This window comes from Thamnophis elegans, chromosome 2, assembly GCF_009769535.1.
Source record: "Thamnophis elegans isolate rThaEle1 chromosome 2, rThaEle1.pri, whole genome shotgun sequence".
NCBI lineage: Eukaryota > Metazoa > Chordata > Lepidosauria > Squamata > Colubridae > Thamnophis > Thamnophis elegans.
In genome coordinates, this window is record NC_045542.1 from 153,551,743 (window position 1) to 153,569,747 (window position 18,005).

The 18,005-nt window shown below is 45.5% G+C and overlaps 1 protein-coding gene across 1 annotated transcript in view; it reads left to right on the plus strand.

The window, feature by feature from the left end:
* Window positions 1-321: 321 nt before the first annotated feature.
* Window positions 322-18,005, plus strand: part of SLC44A4 (solute carrier family 44 member 4) — a 68,636-nt gene continuing 50,952 nt past the window's right edge. The window contains exon 1 of the mRNA XM_032238992.1: window positions 322-478. Within this exon, the coding sequence (XP_032094883.1) occupies window positions 436-478 (43 nt within the window). The 5' untranslated portion in view covers window positions 322-435. The remainder of the gene's footprint in view (window positions 479-18,005) is intronic.

Here is an 18,005-nt window from a genome sequence, read left to right on the forward strand (position 1 = left end):
GAAGAGTCACCTTTGGGACAACCATGATCTGGATGACTGAGGCTCTCCATAGACATTTACACCCAAGTTCTTCCTTTTTCGGTACCCGCAAAAGTCCAGCTGGCTCGTCCTGACCTGAATTTAAAGGGGGGTGAGATGAGGAGACGGTGCAAAGCGAGAAGCTCCGAGGCGTCGGCGCTGAAGGGGTTAAAGCGGCCTTGGCCGGCAGGGGGCGTGGCCGAGGCGAGCGGCAGGTGAGCATAGCCCGCAGGTGTGTGGCTCGACGGGGGGGGGCGGGGGCCGCGGTGACGTCAGCGTGGGCGGAGCACTGCCAGGCAACAGGTTCCAGTTGAGAATCGCCCCGTTCGGAGACTTCTGCGATCGCTCGCCCGCCTTCCATCCTTCCCGGACTCTGCGCAGGGTCGCTGTGGGAAAGGCGCCTTCTCCGGCTTCGACATGGGCAAAAAGAAAGAAGACAACGAGGCTTCCGACCAGTACGGTGAGGTCCCGCGGTGGATCGCGGCTCTCGGGGGACGGGGAAGGGGGAAAAAGTGGGTTGAGGCTGGAAAGTCCAGTGGTTGGAGCAGATCCCATCTTTTACCTCCCCCCTCCCCTCATCCTGGCTTTTCTTTCTTAGACTTTTAAGACCCGTTGTGTGGAGTGTGAGAAGGGCAAGCAAGGGGAGAGAGCAAGGGAATCTTTGGAAATAGGAGGATTTGGGAATGAGAAAGAAAGAGAGAGAGAGAGAAAGAGAGAGCGAGGGAGAGAGAAAGGAAACAGAGAGGAAAGGAAGAGAGAGAAGGAAAGGAAAGGGAGAGAGAGAGAGAGAGAAAGAAAGAAGAGAGAGAGAGAAAGAAGGAAAGAGGAAAGGGAGAGAGAGAAGGAAAGGAAAGAGAAAGAGAGAGAGAAAGAAAGAGAAGAAAGGGAGAAAGAGAAGGAAAGAGAGAGAAAGAAAGAAGAGAGAAAGAAAGAAGAAAAGAGGAAAGGGAGAGAGAAAGAGAAAGAATGAAAGAAAAGGAAAGAAAGAGAAAGAAAGAAAAAGAGAGGAAAGGAAGAGAGAGAAGGAAAGGAAAGGGAGAGAGAGAAAGAAAGAAAGAAGAGAGAGAGAGAAAAAAGGAAAGAGGAAAGGAGAGAGAAGGAAAGGAAAGGGAGAGAGAGAGAGAGAGAAAGAAGAGAGAGGGAGAGAGAAGGAAAGGAAAAAGAGAGAGAGAAAGAAAGAAGAGAGAAAGAAAGAAGGAAAGAGAGGAAAGGGAGAGAGAGGAAGAAGGAAAGAAAAGGAAAGAAAGAGAAAGAAAGAAAGAAGTTGGAAGTTGGAGCTGTTGGGGGGAAATGAACAGCTGGCAACTTTTAGTAGATATCTTCACACTTTTGGGTGGACACACTTCCCGTTTTAATTCCTGGCTCTGCTGGCAAGAAACTTTGGAATTCAGCCAGGAAAGAAGAAGATAAACTGTCAATGGAAACTCGGTCTCAGCTGATATCTTTCTTACAATCTGGTCCTCGTTTTAACAACCGCCACTGAGCCCCACATTTCCCTTGCTGAGTGAGATGGGGGCTAAGCGAGTTTTGCCCCATTGCCCCATTGTATGACCTTCCTCGCCACCGTTGCGAAGTGAAGCACCGCGGTTGATTAAGTTAGAGGTGGCGCAGTGGTTAAATGCAGCACTGCAGGCTACTTCAGCTGACTGCAGTTCTGCAGTTCGGCTGTTCAAATCTCACTGGCTCAGGGTTGACTCAGCCTTCCATCCTTCTGAGGTGGGTAAAATGAGGACCCAGATTGTTGTTGGGGGCAATATGCTGACTCTGTAAACCGCTTAGAGAGGGCTGAAAGCCCTATGAAGCGGTATATAAGTCTAACTGCTATTGCTATTGCTAGTAACCCAGTTGTTAAGGGGAATCCGGCCTCTCTGTTTTGCTTACTCAGAAGGTCGCGGCGACCCTGGGGACGCAGCGACGGTCATAAGTATGAATCGGTTTGCCAAGCGTCTGAATTTGGATCGCGTGACTGTGGGGATGCTGCAAAGGTTCGTAACTGTGAAAAATGGTCATCCGTCAGTTTCTTCAGTGACTTTGTAACTTTGAACCGTCACTAAATGAACTTTAGTAAGTGGAGGACTACCGGTATTTGAAATTCACTTAAAGCCGCTGTGCTCTGCCTGTTCTTTGCTGGGTTTTAGACAGACGATTTTAATTTGAAGAAACTTTCTATTAATTTCTTAATTTACTACAGTACAGGTAGTCTTCGAGTTGCAACGGTTTGTTTAGTGACCTTCAATGTTACAATGGCACCGAAAAAAGTGACATGGTTTTTTTTCTTCACACGCCCATTGTAGCGTCCCCATGGTCACGTGATCAAAATTTGGAATCTTGGTAACTGGTTCATATTTATGAACGTTGCTGTGCCCCAAGGTCATGTGATCAGCTGTTGCGACCTTCTGACAAGCAAAGTCAATGGGGAAGCCAGACTCACTTAACAGCCAGGTTACTAATTTATCAACGGCAGTGATTCACTTAACAACCGATTGTAAAATGGAGCAAAACTCACTTAACCAATGTCTCACTAAACAACAGAAATTTGGGGCTTAATTGTAGTCGTAAGTCGAGGACTACCTCTCACGACTGCCTGTACTTTTGTGCGGATATGTGTGTCTTTGAATCCATCTTGACTCCTGGAGATGGCCTATACCAGAGGTGTCAAACTTGATGTCGAGGGCGCCTGTGGTGGCCCCGAGCACTTTGCCAGTGAAAATGGGCTCCTGAGCTTCGTTTTAGGTTGCAACGGCCTCCTGCAATCCTCTGCCACTGAAAATGGAGCTCGGGGGTGGCCCTCCCACGCTTCGTTTTCACTGGCAGAGGCACCACAGTCCGGTCCTTTGCTGTTTCCAGGGTGTCCAGCGGGCCAGATCTAAGCATCCTGTAGGCCTAGGGTTTGACACCCCTGGCCTATACATAAATGTTTGCAGGATTCTTTTTTGTGTGTGGGGACATTTTGGAAGTGGTGTGTGTGGGAATGGGTGTGGTTACATATATGCCGCACAACTGGATGTGGATTTTTGGCAAGTGCCTGGATTAGTCCCTGCAGTTTTTCTGGCAAGGTTTTGGAAGTGGAACGAATATATGTGTGTGACTTTGATCAGGGTGACTCCTGGCAACTTCCTGGATTGTCTCTGCAGATTTTGGGAGGCAAGATTTTGGAAGTGATATGTGTGAATGGAAGAGGTGCGTTGCCAATTTTTTTACAACTGGTTCGGGAACATGCACAGAACAGTGGTGGGATTCAAATAATTTAACAACCGGTTCTCTGTCCTAATGACCAGCTGGGTAGGCGTGGCTTGGTGGTCATGTGACTGGGTGGGTGGGGCCAACTCAACATCACTCAGGTCGATGGGTGCTTCCTCTTAGCTGTTACAATGTAATAAGGGTTAACCAGAGAGGCAGTTTCTGTGAGCAGGCAATAAAGATTAGACTAGAAATACCAGAATGCTTCCTTCTTGCTTTCCTTACAGGATTAGCTGGCTGAATCCCACCACTGGTGCAGAAGCTTCTGCACATGCGCAGAAGTGTCCAGGTGGGTGGGCGGAGCCTCCTGCCACTGTTACTACCGGTTCGGCCAATCCGAGCTGAACAAGCAGCAACCCACTTCTGGTATATGCCCTTGGGCCAGTTTCACTGGCAACGTCCCAGATGGATGGATGGATGGATCTCTGCAGATTGCTTGGCAACATTTTGGAAATGGACTGTGTGCCTTCGATCAGAGTCCTGACAACTTCCTGGAAATACCTTGTCCCGATTTTGGAAGTGCTTTGCCGTTGCCTGCTTGCTAGGGCTGAGAGAGAGGGACTGACTCAAGGTCACTCACCTGGCTTTGAGCCCAAGGCGGGACTAGAACTCACAATCTCCCAGTTCCTTAACTACTACACCAAATTGGCTGTCTGCATTTTGAAGTGGGAAGGCAAATGTTATCGTATTTATTTATTGGGTCTTTAGTCCACCTTTGTTATTGCATATAAATTATTAAATGTGGCAAACATACCAGAGATGGTATTCAGCAGGTTGTGATCAGTTCTGGAGAACCGGTAGTGGAAATTTTGAGTAGTTCGGAAAACCGGCAAAGACCACCTCTGACTGGCCCCACCCCCATCTATTCTCTGCCTCCCGAGTCCCAGGTGATCGGGAGGCAATGGGGATTTTGCAGTAACCTTCCCCTGGAGTGGGGAGGGAGATTTTACAGTATCTTTCCCCTGTCACTCCCACCAAGCCATGCCCACAAAACTGGTAGTAAAATTTTTTGAATCCCACCACTGAAACTAATCCTAGTGATGAAGATTCTCACTCGTCCAGGTAGAGTTGCTTGGAAGTTGAGCCATGGCAACTGATTCCCCCTAACCAGCTTGCTGGAAGAAGCTACTGAGACAAGCAGCAAAACATTTCAAATAAAAAAAAGAAAATGTGGTCCAGTTGCCATGACTCAACTAACCAACGTACCTAACTTCCTCCTCATCTTTTCTCCACAACAAACCACCCAGTGAGATGAATTGGGCTGAAGAGAATGACTCACCCAAAGTCACCTAGTTGGTTTATGTGCCTCAAATGGGACTTGAACTCCCAGTCTCTTGGGTAGACCAGGACCCTTTAAACCACTAGGCCACACTGTCTCTGAATAGCAGAACATAAGTTGGTTTGCAGAAGGATTTTGAATTCCACATCTGGTGCCCTCAGCATGAAAGAGTCTTCAACCCGCCTTTCATCCTCTCTGTCAGTCAGAATGAAACCTTCAGGGCTAAACTGTTTGGTGGGTGGACGCTTGTGAAAACATACCATGTTTTCCCCAAAATAACACAGGGTCTTATTTTATTTTGACCCCCGAAATAAGCACTTGGTTTTATTTTTGAGGAGGTCTTATTATTTTTGAGGTGCAGGAGGCGGCGAGCATGGTCACCTCATGGCTGCTGCTGTGTTGCAATTTTTTCAGAGAGGGATTATTTTCGGGGAGGCCTTATTTTAGCGCATGCGCTCAAAAGCCCGATTGGGCTTATTATCCGGGGAAATTATTTTCAGGGAAACAGGGTATCAGAAAGCAAGGCTCCTTTTAATGCCAATTCATAAGTGTGTTATGTATGTGTGTGGGTAGATATATATTTTCTTTTGAGAGCAGGAAACAGAATTTCATTTTTAATGTGTGCCAGTGTGCTCACAGTAAAAAATTGACAATAAAGGTTACTTTACGAAGCACAGTGTCAATGTTAATCACGGAGATGGGTTTACCCATCATTCCTGACCAATGTTTCATATCCTCAGTAACGTTAAAAGTGACAATAAAGTTATTCTAAAGTCTAAGTCCAACTTTAAGGCGTGTGGACTTCAACTCACATCTGAAAGTAGCTGAGGTCAAGAAACATTGTTCTAGATTATCAAACGATGAACATTGATGGTTTGTTCCCATTATCTGGGTTCACCCAACTCACTGAGCAAAAATGAAAATCGCACGATGCCTCTTAATTTATTGTGGGATATTATTATCTCAGACACATCAAACTGGATGTACATAGGGGAGGTAAAAAACTCAAGAATAGTGACCGTGGTTATGTGATCAAAGCTGCATACATTTTACATGCATCATGTATGTTAAAGAGGAGCAGAACTTGACTTTTTTTTTAACTTTTGTCCTCCCTCCCTTTGCAGGAACCTATCTCTTTTTTTTATATAACTTCATAAAGTGTTTTTGAAAGTTTAAAAAAAAAGCTGATAGGAAGGGGTATTTAAAACAAGCCATTATTTACCATCCTTTGTAAGCAAACTAAAAAAAATGAACTGAAATACACATATTAATTCAAAAAATGTTGAAGGTCACTATACAATTCAGACCGGAGAAATTTTTGTTGGACTAATGGACAAAAATCTTGGACAAATTGCATGGAGTTTTGTTTTTACATGGGAACAACAACAACAGGATTTTAAACCTGATAGAATTGCCTGGTTTCTGTGGCTTGTGGTTCTGATTAAAGAATAGATATTGACTAAATTTAATTTTGCAGGATCTGATCTGGATCGGTCACCGGGCCCTAGAGGTTTTGTCTTCCAAGCTTCCAGACTCATGCTGGAGCCTATCTTCAAGGAATTTCTCTCTAGCAGACTGTGTGCTGTTCTCTGTGTGGTATTTATAGTGCCTGTTGTAAGTGGCTTTTTAGATATTGGTTGGGGTGTGCCGATAGCTGACTTTTAACTCATTATCTGTCATTTCCTTGTGCTGCCCAGCCCTCGCTGCTAAGTACTTGATAGGCTGGTGGTAAATCAGCCCTCCTGTTGATTAACGAGGGGCCTGTTTCCCAGGCTTCAATCCCTTCCCTGGCTGTTTTTGTGCCTGCTCATCCAACAATCTTAGTACCTACGAAATTGAATGCCTGCTTGGAAGACAAAACTCCCCGTGACTGACCCAGACTGGATCCTGCCACATTATCCGGGGACATTTATATTCACCTCCGTTCATGAAATTTAATTTCATTTGGATTTAATATCAATTGGAAGACTCTTTTGGACTTTTTGCGCCAAACATGATGTCATAATTTAGGGGTTTGAGTATTAGTAGTATTTATAAATGCCTTGAAAAATGGAATGTACATTTTAGTTGTAGAGTGAAAGTTGAGCTTTTATTTATATCTACTAGAAGTTGAAAGTCATTTTTCTATATAGAGAGCCTTGATGGCACAGTGGTTAGAATGCAGTGTTGTAGGCTAACTCTCTGCCAGGAGTTCGAGTCTAAGTGGCTCAAATTTGCCTCAGCTTTTCATCCTTCTGAGGTGGGTAAAATGAGGACCCAGATTGTTGGGGGGTAAACTGCTTATAGAAGGCTGTAAAGCACTATGAAGAGGTAGATAAGGCTAAGTACTACTGCTATTGCTATATTTTGGGTTTTCTTTCTTTCTTTCTTTCTTTCTTTCTTTCACTTCTATCAGACACCTATTCTTTTACTTTAGTTACAGGTAGTTCCTGACTTACAACCACAACTGAGCCCAAAATATTTGTTGCTAAGCGAGGCATTTATTAAGTGAGCTTTTTTCCATTTTAAGAGATGTCTAGCTATAGTGCTACTAACTGATAAGTTAGTAACATTGTTAAGTGAATCTGGCTTCCTCATTGACTTCGCTTGTCAGAAGGTTGCAAAAGGTTGACCCCATGACACCGGGACACCGCAACCATTGTAAATATGAGTCAATTGTCAAGAGTCTGAATTATGAGGATGTTGCAGAAGGTCATTAGTGTGAAAAATGGTCATGTTACTTTTTTCAGTGCCGTTGTAACTTTGAGTGGTCAGTAAATGAACTGTTGTATATTGAGGATTACTGGTAGTTGATTCTCCATTTCAAGACCTTCTAAAATGGGGGGTCTTTAGTATTTTTCAAAGTAAAGCTAGCCTTCTAGCTGCTTCTGCTAAAAGAAAACCCAGGGGATCTACTCAAAATTCCTTCCCTAACCACCTCATGATTTCAGAAACTGGCTGTGCGGTTACTAGGTTTCATACGCAACAAATATACTTCCTCATTGAGGTAACTGAGTCTCCTGAACACTTCACTAATCTTAGATCCCGTAAATTCTTCTGTTATAGCATCCCTTAGGTAAATTGACTTAAGTTATTGAAGCACCCGGAAAAATATCTGTCAGGTATTTGGCAAACACCTTCAAGATTTGCTCTTGTTGACGCTCTGATTGTACTAGGAATTAGTGTATTCTTTTTTCCTCTTTCCTCTTCTCTTTATCTCTCTCCCTTCCTCTCTCTGTGTGTCTCTCTGTCTCTTTCTCTCTCCCTCTCTCCCTCTCCCTCTCTCTCTCTCTCTGTGTCTTTCTTTCATTTTCTCCCTCTCTCTATTTCTCTCTCTCTCTAATAATAATAATAATAATTCTTTATTGTCAGTGCACAACATATGTACAATGAGATTGGTTGACCTCCTTCAGTGCACACACCCCAACACAATACAACCCACAGTGAAGATCAAAAAACAGGATATATATATCCAGAATATATATATATATATATATATATATATATATATATATATATATATATATATATATATATGTGTGTGTGTGTGTGTGTGTGTGTGTGTGTGTGTGTGTGTGTGTGTGTGTGTGTGTGTGTTCTTTTATTTGTCTATTAGATATATATACATTACCACACAAAAGAACAGTAGACACACAGCCAGTACCTCAGCCACACAGGAGGTTACAAAACAGCTGACTAATCTGCAAACATCAGCTCCATCAACTAATCAAGATGTTACAACACAGACAACCAATCTGCTTGCAGCAACAGAGCCAGCACTCCACACACACACACCAGTATTTATAGAGGGACGGCAGCTCCGATCACGCTTTGCTCACACAGGCACGAGGCCGAATACACCAGCCTGAGGATGACGAGTGGGACCTCGTCGAAATGTCGCCAAGATACTCTCAATCTTACACAGGAAAAGACCCGAATACACCAAAACCTGCATACCTGTTCCTGTGAAAATCTACAAATGAATATATATACATATACATATACATATACATATACATATACATATACATATACATATACATATACATATACATATACATATACATATACATATACATATACATATACATATACATATACATATACATATACATACATACATACATACATACATACATATATATATATACCTAACCCAATAAATCATATTAACAGACACCCAGTCCCGTTACATTACACCAGTGTGAACATGTTACGCATTGTGCCGGCCCTGCACATCCACCGTACTGCTTAGTTATGATGTTACTTCACATTCATGGATAAAAACTGTTCTTCAGCCTGTTTGTATGCTTCTATATCTCCTTTCCGATGGTAGGAGGGCAAAAAAGTTCTGACCAGGGTGTGAGTCATCCCTGAGGATTTTCCTCACTCCTCTAAGGCAGCGAGCCCTGGCGACCTCATCTAGTGGTGTCAGGGGGGCAGCCCGGGATGTTCACCACCCTCTGCAATGTCCTTCTATCCGCATCTGTCAAACCAGCTTGCCATACCGTGATGCAATAAGTGAGGACGCTTGAGCTATTGTGGAATGCTTTTTTGAAGGTCTTTTGCCGTAGAAAATATCTTGGCTATGAGAAACGAGGAAGTCTGTTAAAGATTGCAAGCTTATTAAAAAGGGAAAGTCAGCAGGGAGGAGAAGCTGTTCTTGAGGGAATGAGGGGCACAATACCAGAAATGTCAGTGATCAAATGGGTGTAATAATTTACTTTTATAATGTTCTGTCAGCGTCTTAGACAAGAGTTCTGCATGTTTATCTTTATTTTATTCTGTGTCACCTTTCCTGGTTGGTCTAAAATTAGACCTGCAATCATGTGGGGAAGAAAACAAAGTCTAATCTCACATTAATTGTTTCCCAGAAAAACAAGATTGGCCACAGTTTTTTTTTTATACAGGCCACGTCAGATCAGCCATGGGGGAGAGGGGCTAGATGTTAAAGTCAGGATGATGGCACGATTGAAGCCCCATTCTCTTTTATTGGCCGTTGCACATGTTTAACAAAGCGGGAGGGAGGCAGATGGTTTCTGTCACACCATCCTGGCACCAATTTGACTTTTTAAAATCTTGGCAGACATTCCTAAGCTGCCATGTTCTTTTCTCTGCCCCTTCTGAAAATAATGGGGTTCCCCGATAAGATGAATCAGGCAGTAAGAGGGAGGAAGGAAGCAAGGAAGGAATGAAGGGAGGGAGGGACAATGAGGGAGGGAGGAAAGAAGGAAGGAACAGGGCGGAAGGAACAGAAAGAGGGAGGGAGAAAGAAACGGAGGAAGGAAGGAACAGGGAGGGAGTGAAGGAGGGAGGGAGGAAAGAAGGAAGGAACAGGGAGTGACTGAGTGAGTGAGTGAGTGAGTGAGTGAAGGAGAGAGGGAGGGACAATGAGAGAGGGAGGAAAGAAGGAAAGAACAGTGTGGAAGGGAGGGAGGGAGAAAGAAACGGAGGAAAGAAGGAAGGAACAGGGAGGGAGGAAAGAAGGAAGGAACGGAGTGAGTGAGTGAGTGAAGGAGAGAGGGAGGGACAATGAGGGAGGAAGGAAAGAAGAAAGGAATAGGGCAGAAGGAACGGAAGGAGGGAGGGAGGAAGAAACATGGAGAAAAGAAGGAAGGAACAGGGAGGGAGTGAAGGAGGGAGGGAGGAAGGAAGGAACAATGAGGGTGGAAGAAAAGAAGGAAGGAGCAGGAAGTGAATGACTGAATGAGTGAAGACAGGAGGAAGGAAGGAAGGGCTTTTAAATACAGCTAATTTACTTTCAGGTTATACATTATTATTTTTAAAATGAATCAACTCAACTTCCTTTCCTCAAATTTAGAAAGAAATAAATATTAGCCCTGAGCCTTTCACATCAGAGTGCCACCTAGGTCAACCCAGACATTATTTTGGATGCTCTCAAAATTAATATTTATACTTTGGATATCATATGATTCATAGTCTTGGGGCTACTTGCTGAACATGCCTCAGAAGACGTGAAATAGAGAAAAGTCTAGTCTTAGGGACAGAGTTTTACACAAAAAAGTTCAATCATTTTCTCCCGGACAAGGTTGGGTGGTAGCTTCCCTCAATTTCCTGGAGGGCAACAGGCACAAGATGAAATGGCACAGGCCAGGCTGGATCGATCGTGTCTCAGATGGCAGGATTTAAGCACCTCTAAATATCCGACCTAGCTTTCCGAGCAGAATGGTGGCCATTTTCTTCTCCCCCACCCCCAAGGAAAGACGGAATAAACACGCCTCAAATTTGACCTGGGTTAATTCTTACAGCTCTGCCCGAATTCATAGGTGTGTGTATATGCATATACTTGCATCGTTTATATGTTTATTTAATTAGTGGTCAGAATGCAGTACTGCAGGCTACTTCTGCCGGCTGCCAGCAATTTGGCAGTTCGATCCTGACCAGCTCAAGGAGTTTCCATCCTTCCGAGGTCGGTAAAAATGGGGACCCAGATTGTTGGGGGGCAAATATGCTGATTCTGTAAACCGCTTAGAGAGGGCTGTAGAGCAGTGTGTAACACTATATACTGTATTTTTCAGAGTATAAGACGCACCTTCCCCCCTAAAAAAGAGCCTGGAAATGATGCTGCGGTTAATACACCGAATACAGCCATTTCTGGCATCCCGGATCCCTGCCACTGCATCCCATTTTTGCAACAAAATGGGCCGTTTTTTGCAAAAACGGAAGCGTTTTTGCCTTCCCCCAGCCCACAGCAGCACCCTGCAGGCTTCAGCATGACTGGGAAAGCAAGAATGCCCCATTTCTGCAGAAAATGGGTGAAAATGGGCCATTTTTTGCATAAATGGAGGTGTTTTTGCCTTCCCCCAGCAGCACTCTGCATGCTTCAGCAAGGCTGGGGGAAGGCAAAACCACCTCCATCTAGGGAAAAAAGGCCCATTTTCTGCCCGTTTTTCTCAGAAAGGGGCATTTTTGCCTTTCCCCAGCCCTGCTGAAGTCTGCAGAGTGCTCCTGGGGGCTGGGGAGGACAAAAACTTTTTTTCTTACTTACCTCTTTGAAATCTTGGTGCGTCTTATATACAGGTGCGTCTTATAGTCCGAAAAATACATTAAGTCCTATGTCACTACAGGGGAAAGGCAGTGATCAGGGGGCACTGCCAGGCTGTGTAGATCTATCTGTGGGAAACCCTTTAGCTGTTCTTCTGGGTCATTTTTGATATTCATCTCAAACTCCGGAAATGTTGGCCTGACACATTGAAAGACAGACCAACCTTTTGCCTTTTACAATGTGTTTTTTTTAAAACCTGTCTGCATTGCTAATTTATACTTGGTGTATTTGCCAGCCACAGGAAATTGGGTTGGGCAAACTGCGGTTAAGTTAATGCTGGAGGAACATCATCCCAACCCTTCAAATCAAGGTCCACTTTTTTTCTAACTAAAGAAGCAGACGGACTAAATTAATGTTGCTTGTATGAGTTTAATAATAAGTTTAATAAACCAGTTGGAAACAACAGGGAGTCCTCAATTTACGGCCATAACTGAGCCCAACATTTCTGTTGCTAAGCAGGACAATTAAGTGAGTTTTCCCCCCATTTGATCACCTTTCTTGCCACCGTTGTTAAGTGAATCACTGCAGTTGTTGTTAATAACGTGGCTGTTAAAGAAATCCAGCTTCCCCATTGAGTTTTCTCATCAGAAGGTGGCAAAAGAGTCCACATGACCCTGGGATCTGGCAACCGTCATAAATATGAACCAGTTGTCAATCATCGTTCCAATTTTGATCACATGACTCTGGGCATGCTGCAGTGGTCGTAATTGTGAAAAACGGTCCTACGCCTTTTTTCAGTAACTTTGAATGGTCGCTAGACGAATGGTGGTAAGTTGAGGAATATTTGTACTTGATTTCAAACATGCTCTCCCTTAGGAAACTATAAAAAACATTTTATTGGCTTTAATGGCTAAGAATAGCTGTGGGAAGATGGTTGGAAAAGTCAAGATAAGAATCACAACCAAATCAACCCTAGACCACACCTAGAATACTGCACCCAGTTTTGGTCACCACACTATAAAAAGATGTTGAGACTCTAGAAAAAGTGCAGAGAAGAGCAACCAGGATGATTAGGGGACTGGAGCCCAAAACATATGATGAACGGTTGCGGGGAATGGGCATGGCTAGTCTAGGACCAGGAGAAACATGATAGCAGTGTTCCAATGTTTGAAGGGCTGCCACAGAGAGGAGGGGTTCAATCTATTTCCCAAAGCAACTGAAGGCCAGACAAAGAACAATGGATGGAAACTGATCAAGGCGAGATTCAACCTAGAGTATTTGAGTATTTGAGTATTTATTAATACTTATAGGCCGCCCTTTTCCCTGAGGGGACTCAGGGCGGCTTACATAAAATGAGGGGGGGGTATACAGACAATAGACACAAACAATACATAGAAGTAAAATAGTAAGCAACATTCATTCATCATTCGGGTGGGGACAGTTATCTTTGTCCCCAGGCCTGACGGGCTAGCCAGGTCTTAAGGGCTGTGCGGAAGGTCTGGACGGTGGTGAGGATACGAATCTCCACGGGGAGATCGTTCCAAAGGGTCGGAGCTACTACTGAAAAGGCTCTCCTCCGTGTAGTTGCCAGTCGGCACTGACTGGCAGATGGAACTCGGAGGAGGCCTAATCTATGTGATCTAATTGGTCGCAGGGAGGTAATTGGCAGGAGGCGGTCTCTCAAGTACGCAGATCCACTACCATGGAGGGCTTTATGAGTGACAAGTAGCACCTTGAAGTGCACCCGGAGATCAACAGGTAGCCAGCACAGCTCGCGGAGGATAGGTGTTATGTGGGTGAACCGAGGTGCACCCACAATCACTCGCGCGGCTGCGTTCTGGACTAGCTGAAGTCGCCGGATGCTCTTCAAGGGCAGCCCCATGTAGAGCACATTGCAGTATTCCAGCCTAGAGGTCACAAGGGCCCAAGTGACTGTTGTGAGGGCCTCCCGGTTCAGGTAGGGTCGCAACTGGCGCACCAGGCGAACCTGGGCAAATGCCCCCCTGGTCACAGCCGTCAGATGGTGGTCAAAAGTCAGCTGTGGATCCAGGAGGACTCCCAAGTTGCGAACCCTCTCTGAGGGGTATAAAATTTGACCCCCCCAGCCTGAGCGATGGAACACTGATCGAATTATTGGGAGGAAAACACAACAGCCACTCGGTCTTCTCCGGGTTGAGTACAAGCTTGTTAGCCCTCATCCAGTCCATAACGGCCTCCAGACCCCGGTTCATCACGTCCACCGCTTCATTGAGTTGGCACGGGGCGGACAGATACAACTGAGTATCGTCCGCGTATTGATGGTATCTTATCCCGTGCCTCCGAATGATCTCACCCAGCGGTTTCATGTAGATGTTAAATAGTAGGGGGGATAAGACCGAACCCTGCGGCACCCCATATGTTAGGGGCCTAGAGGTCGATCTCTGCCCCCCCACTAACACCGACTGCGACCTGTCCGAGAGGTAGGAGGAGAACCACCGTAACACAGTGCCTCCCACCCCCACCTCCCGCAGTCGTCGCAGAAGGATACCATGGTCGATGGTATCGAAAGCCGCCGAGAGGTCGAGGAGAACCAGGATGGAGGCATGGCCTCCATCTCTGGCTCTCCAAAGATCATCGGTCAATGCGACCAAAGAAATAAGGAGAAATTTTCTGACAGTGAGAACAATCAACCAATGGAACAGACGTTGCCTTCAGAAGTTGTGGGAGCTTCATCACTGAAAGCTTTCAAGAAGGACCAGAGTGCTATCTGTCAGAAATGGTGTAGGGTCTCCTGCTTGGGTGGAGGGTTGGATTAGATGACCAACAATGTCCCTTCCAACTCAGTTAACCCCCCTTTTTGTAGGTTGTGTGACACTTTAGACCAGTGATGGCGAACCTATGACACGCGTGTCAGTGCTGACACGCGTAGCCATTTGGGGTGACACGCACAGGATTCATCCCTAAGGTGACCAGACGTTCCGCTGTTGGGACGCGATGCATCTGTAGCGGAGGAGCGGGATCCCGAGGGAGGCTGTTGCAGAAGGGCGAAATCTGAGATTTCTTCGCTTCTGCGGCAGGATAACATTTGTTCTTTAGAGGAAGGGGGGGAGAGACCACTACAGTTGCATTTCTTTTCTTGCTGGGGATTTAGAAGTCTTATGTTCACTTTTATTCCCGGGGAAAAAAACAAACCCGAGCCTCCGCCGTTGTCCAACCCTCGCGTTTCCTGGCAAGAAATCCATCCCCCATTATGACGAGGTACGCCGGCTTTCGATTGGTAAGGCATCCTCGGCATCCCCTGGGTGATCTCCGGGCCCCCGGCTTCCCCATCTCCTCTCCTATGGGGAGACGTGCATCATAATGTTGTAAGCTGCCTGGAGTTACCTGTGTGTGAGGTGGGCTGCCCTATGCATTTGCGTTTGTGTGCTGGAGAGAGAGTGAAAAAGAGAGGGAGAATTATATTAATTAGAAGCGGCGGTGGCGGACGTCGGCAGCGACTGTAACGACTGCTCGGGCGAGGTGCGGAGGAAGAACGGAAGGTCCCTCCTGCCCGCGACGACGGCTCCAGCCATGGACGACCAGGCTGGCCCCAACAACAACAACGCACTGCTCTTGCCGCCACCTCCGGATGGGAAGCAACCACGCCTGTGCGGCCCCTGTGCTGAGGTGGGAAGCGAGTTGGCAAGGCGTGGTTGCTTCCCACCCGGAGGTGGCGGCAAGAGCAGCGCGTTGTTGTTGTTGTTGAAGAAGACGCCGGGGCCAGCCTGCTCGTCCATGGCTGGAGCAGTCGTCGCGGGCGGGAGGGACCTTCCGTTCTTCCTCCGCACCTCGCCCGCGCGGTCGTTACAGTCGCTGCTGACGTCCGCCACTGCCGCTTCCCTCGTCCGTCTCGATTGCTGGAAGCAGTAACAAACGGCGCGTCTGCTCCGCTGTCAGCGCCTTGACAGCCACCCCAGCCGGCGGCTACCGGGCCTCGCTGGAGTCAATTGCAAAACCGCGTTCAGCGCTTTGAGGACCTGAGGCATCTTGGGAAATGCAGTTCCCTATCGGAAAGAATGGAGTAGCTGCGAATTTGTAACAACAGAAGATAATAACTTGGTGCTTCGCAGGTTACGAAAATCTCAAGTTTGATTTGCACACTGTTTTTTAAAAGTTAGATAAAGAAATTATGCTGTGAAAGCGACTAGAAAGCCTCCCCTCCCCTTCCTGTGTGCGAGAAAGGGAAGGAGAGGAAGGAAGGAGGGAGGGGGGAAGGAAAAGAAGAAGGGAGGGGGGAGAAGATGGAAGGAGAAAAGATGGATGGAAGGAGAAAGAATGGGAGGAGAAGGAGGAAGATGGAATAAAAAAAGAAGAAAAAGAAGAAGGGAGGGAGAAAAGAGGGAAGGAGGTAGGAAGAAAAGGGGAAGAGAGGGAAAGAGCAGAAAGACAAAGAGGATGAAGTTGATAGGCAAGAGGAAAGAGGAAGGAAGGAAAAAAGAAAAAGGGAGGGAGAGAGGAAAGAAGAAAAGATGGAACTAGAAAGGAAAGAAGGGAGGGAGGAAGGAAAGGGGAAGACAGGGAAAGAGCAGAAAGACAGAGAAGGTGAAGGTAGATAGGCAGAAGGAAGGAAGAAGGAAGAAATAGGGAAGGAGGGAAGGAGGAAGGAACAGAAGCGAAGAGGAAGAGAGAAATGGAAAGAGCAGAAAAACAGAGAAGGTAGATAGGCAAAAGAAATGAAGCTGAAAGAATGGAAGGAGGAAGGAAGAGGAAAGGAGGAAGGGAGTGAGTGAGGAAAGAAGAGAGGATGGAAGGAGAAAGGAAGGAAGAGAGGGAAAGAGCAGAAGACAGATAAGGTGAAGGTAGATAAGCAAGAGGAATGAAGGAAGAAGTGAGGAGTCTTGAGGAGGGGGAAAACATTTAGTGACCAGAGTTACAATGGCATTGAAAAAAGTGACTGATGAACAAAGAAGTTACTAAGCAGGTATGTTAAATAATTTGTTTTTGGTTTATTAAATACAATTATATTGCAATTATATATTTTTGTAGTTTAAACTATAAATTGCGCAAAATTATGTTTTTGTCGAAGTGACACACAACGCGAGTTATGCTCGATTTTTTGCCGATTTTTGACACACCACCCCAAAAAGGTTGCCCATCACTGCTTTAGACTCTGCTCCCCCAAGTTGTATTATCACTAGTGAATTTTCCCAAATTGTTTCTCTTAATGTTGGAGTGAGTATGTTCAGTTCCTTAGGCATATTTTAAACTGCGTCTCCCAAATGCTGCTCAAATTAATGATTTCTTACAAACAGATTGTTCTAAAGTAGCATTGGAACAATTACCCAACAACTTAAACAGTTTCCATCTCCCCCTTTGGGCCAAGGGGTTCGATGTCCTGTTCTTCAGAGGATGGATGGGTAGGTGGGTGGGACATAAAGAATCCATGGTAACTGACCGGGATGTTTGACCAGAAATGGTGCAGCCTCATAAGCAGGCGAGAAAGCCAAGAGCAGAACAAGGAAATGCAACAAAGCAAATAAGAGTAATTGTATTATTTGTCCTGGATAATGTTTCATGTGGTTGTTTCTGCAGGAAGCAAAACTCAGAAAATTGCCCTTGGCTTTCCCCAAGCTTGTCCTCTCCAGAGGTGTTCTCAGCACATATAGAGGGGGCAAGACTGGGAAAGCAAAGTGAAGCCCATTCCCTTAGTTATTTCTTTAGGAGAACAATGATCCAACAGATATGATCGTAATTCTGAATTAGGAAGTGGGGGGGGGACACCACAAAATTGTGTCTCACCTATTTTGGCCATGTCATGTGAAGGAATTCACTGGAGAAAAGCAATTATGTTTGGAAGAGTTAGTGGTAAAAAGAAATCAGGCTATCAAAGAATAGAGGCCCCCCAGACACGATCAAAGCTCATGACCCCAGGCAGACATTGAAAAACTCAAAGAAATAATAATGCAAGATCGTAAAATGTGGAGAGACCTGGCCCATAGAATTGCCAAGAGTTGAACACAATTGGATGAATATCAGGGTTAAGGATTGAGGGGATGGATGGATGGGTGGCTGGCTGGCTGGAAGGATGGATGGATGGATGGACAAAAGCTTCTGTAAGCTGAGGAGTCTGCCCATAGACATGCTGATGGGAAATTGTGGAAGTTCCCCACCCATCTCTCCTCGGGTTCTTCAATGGCCCTTTCTAGATTGGACAACTCTGAAATATCCTATTTTGGTCAGTAGGATGTAAAAAAGATGTTGAGATTCTGGAAAGAGTGCAGTGAAGTAAAACAAAGATGCCTTGGTAAGGCCACACTTGGAATACTGCATTCAGTTTTGGTCACCACGATGTAGAAAAGATGTGGAGACTCTAGAAAGAGTTCAGAGAACAAAGAGGATTAGGAGACTGGAGGCAAAAGCATATAAAGAACAGTTACAGGAATTGAGTATGTTTAGTTTAATGAAAAGAAGGACGAGGGGAGACATGATAGCAGTATTCAAATATCTCAGGGGTTGCCACAAAGA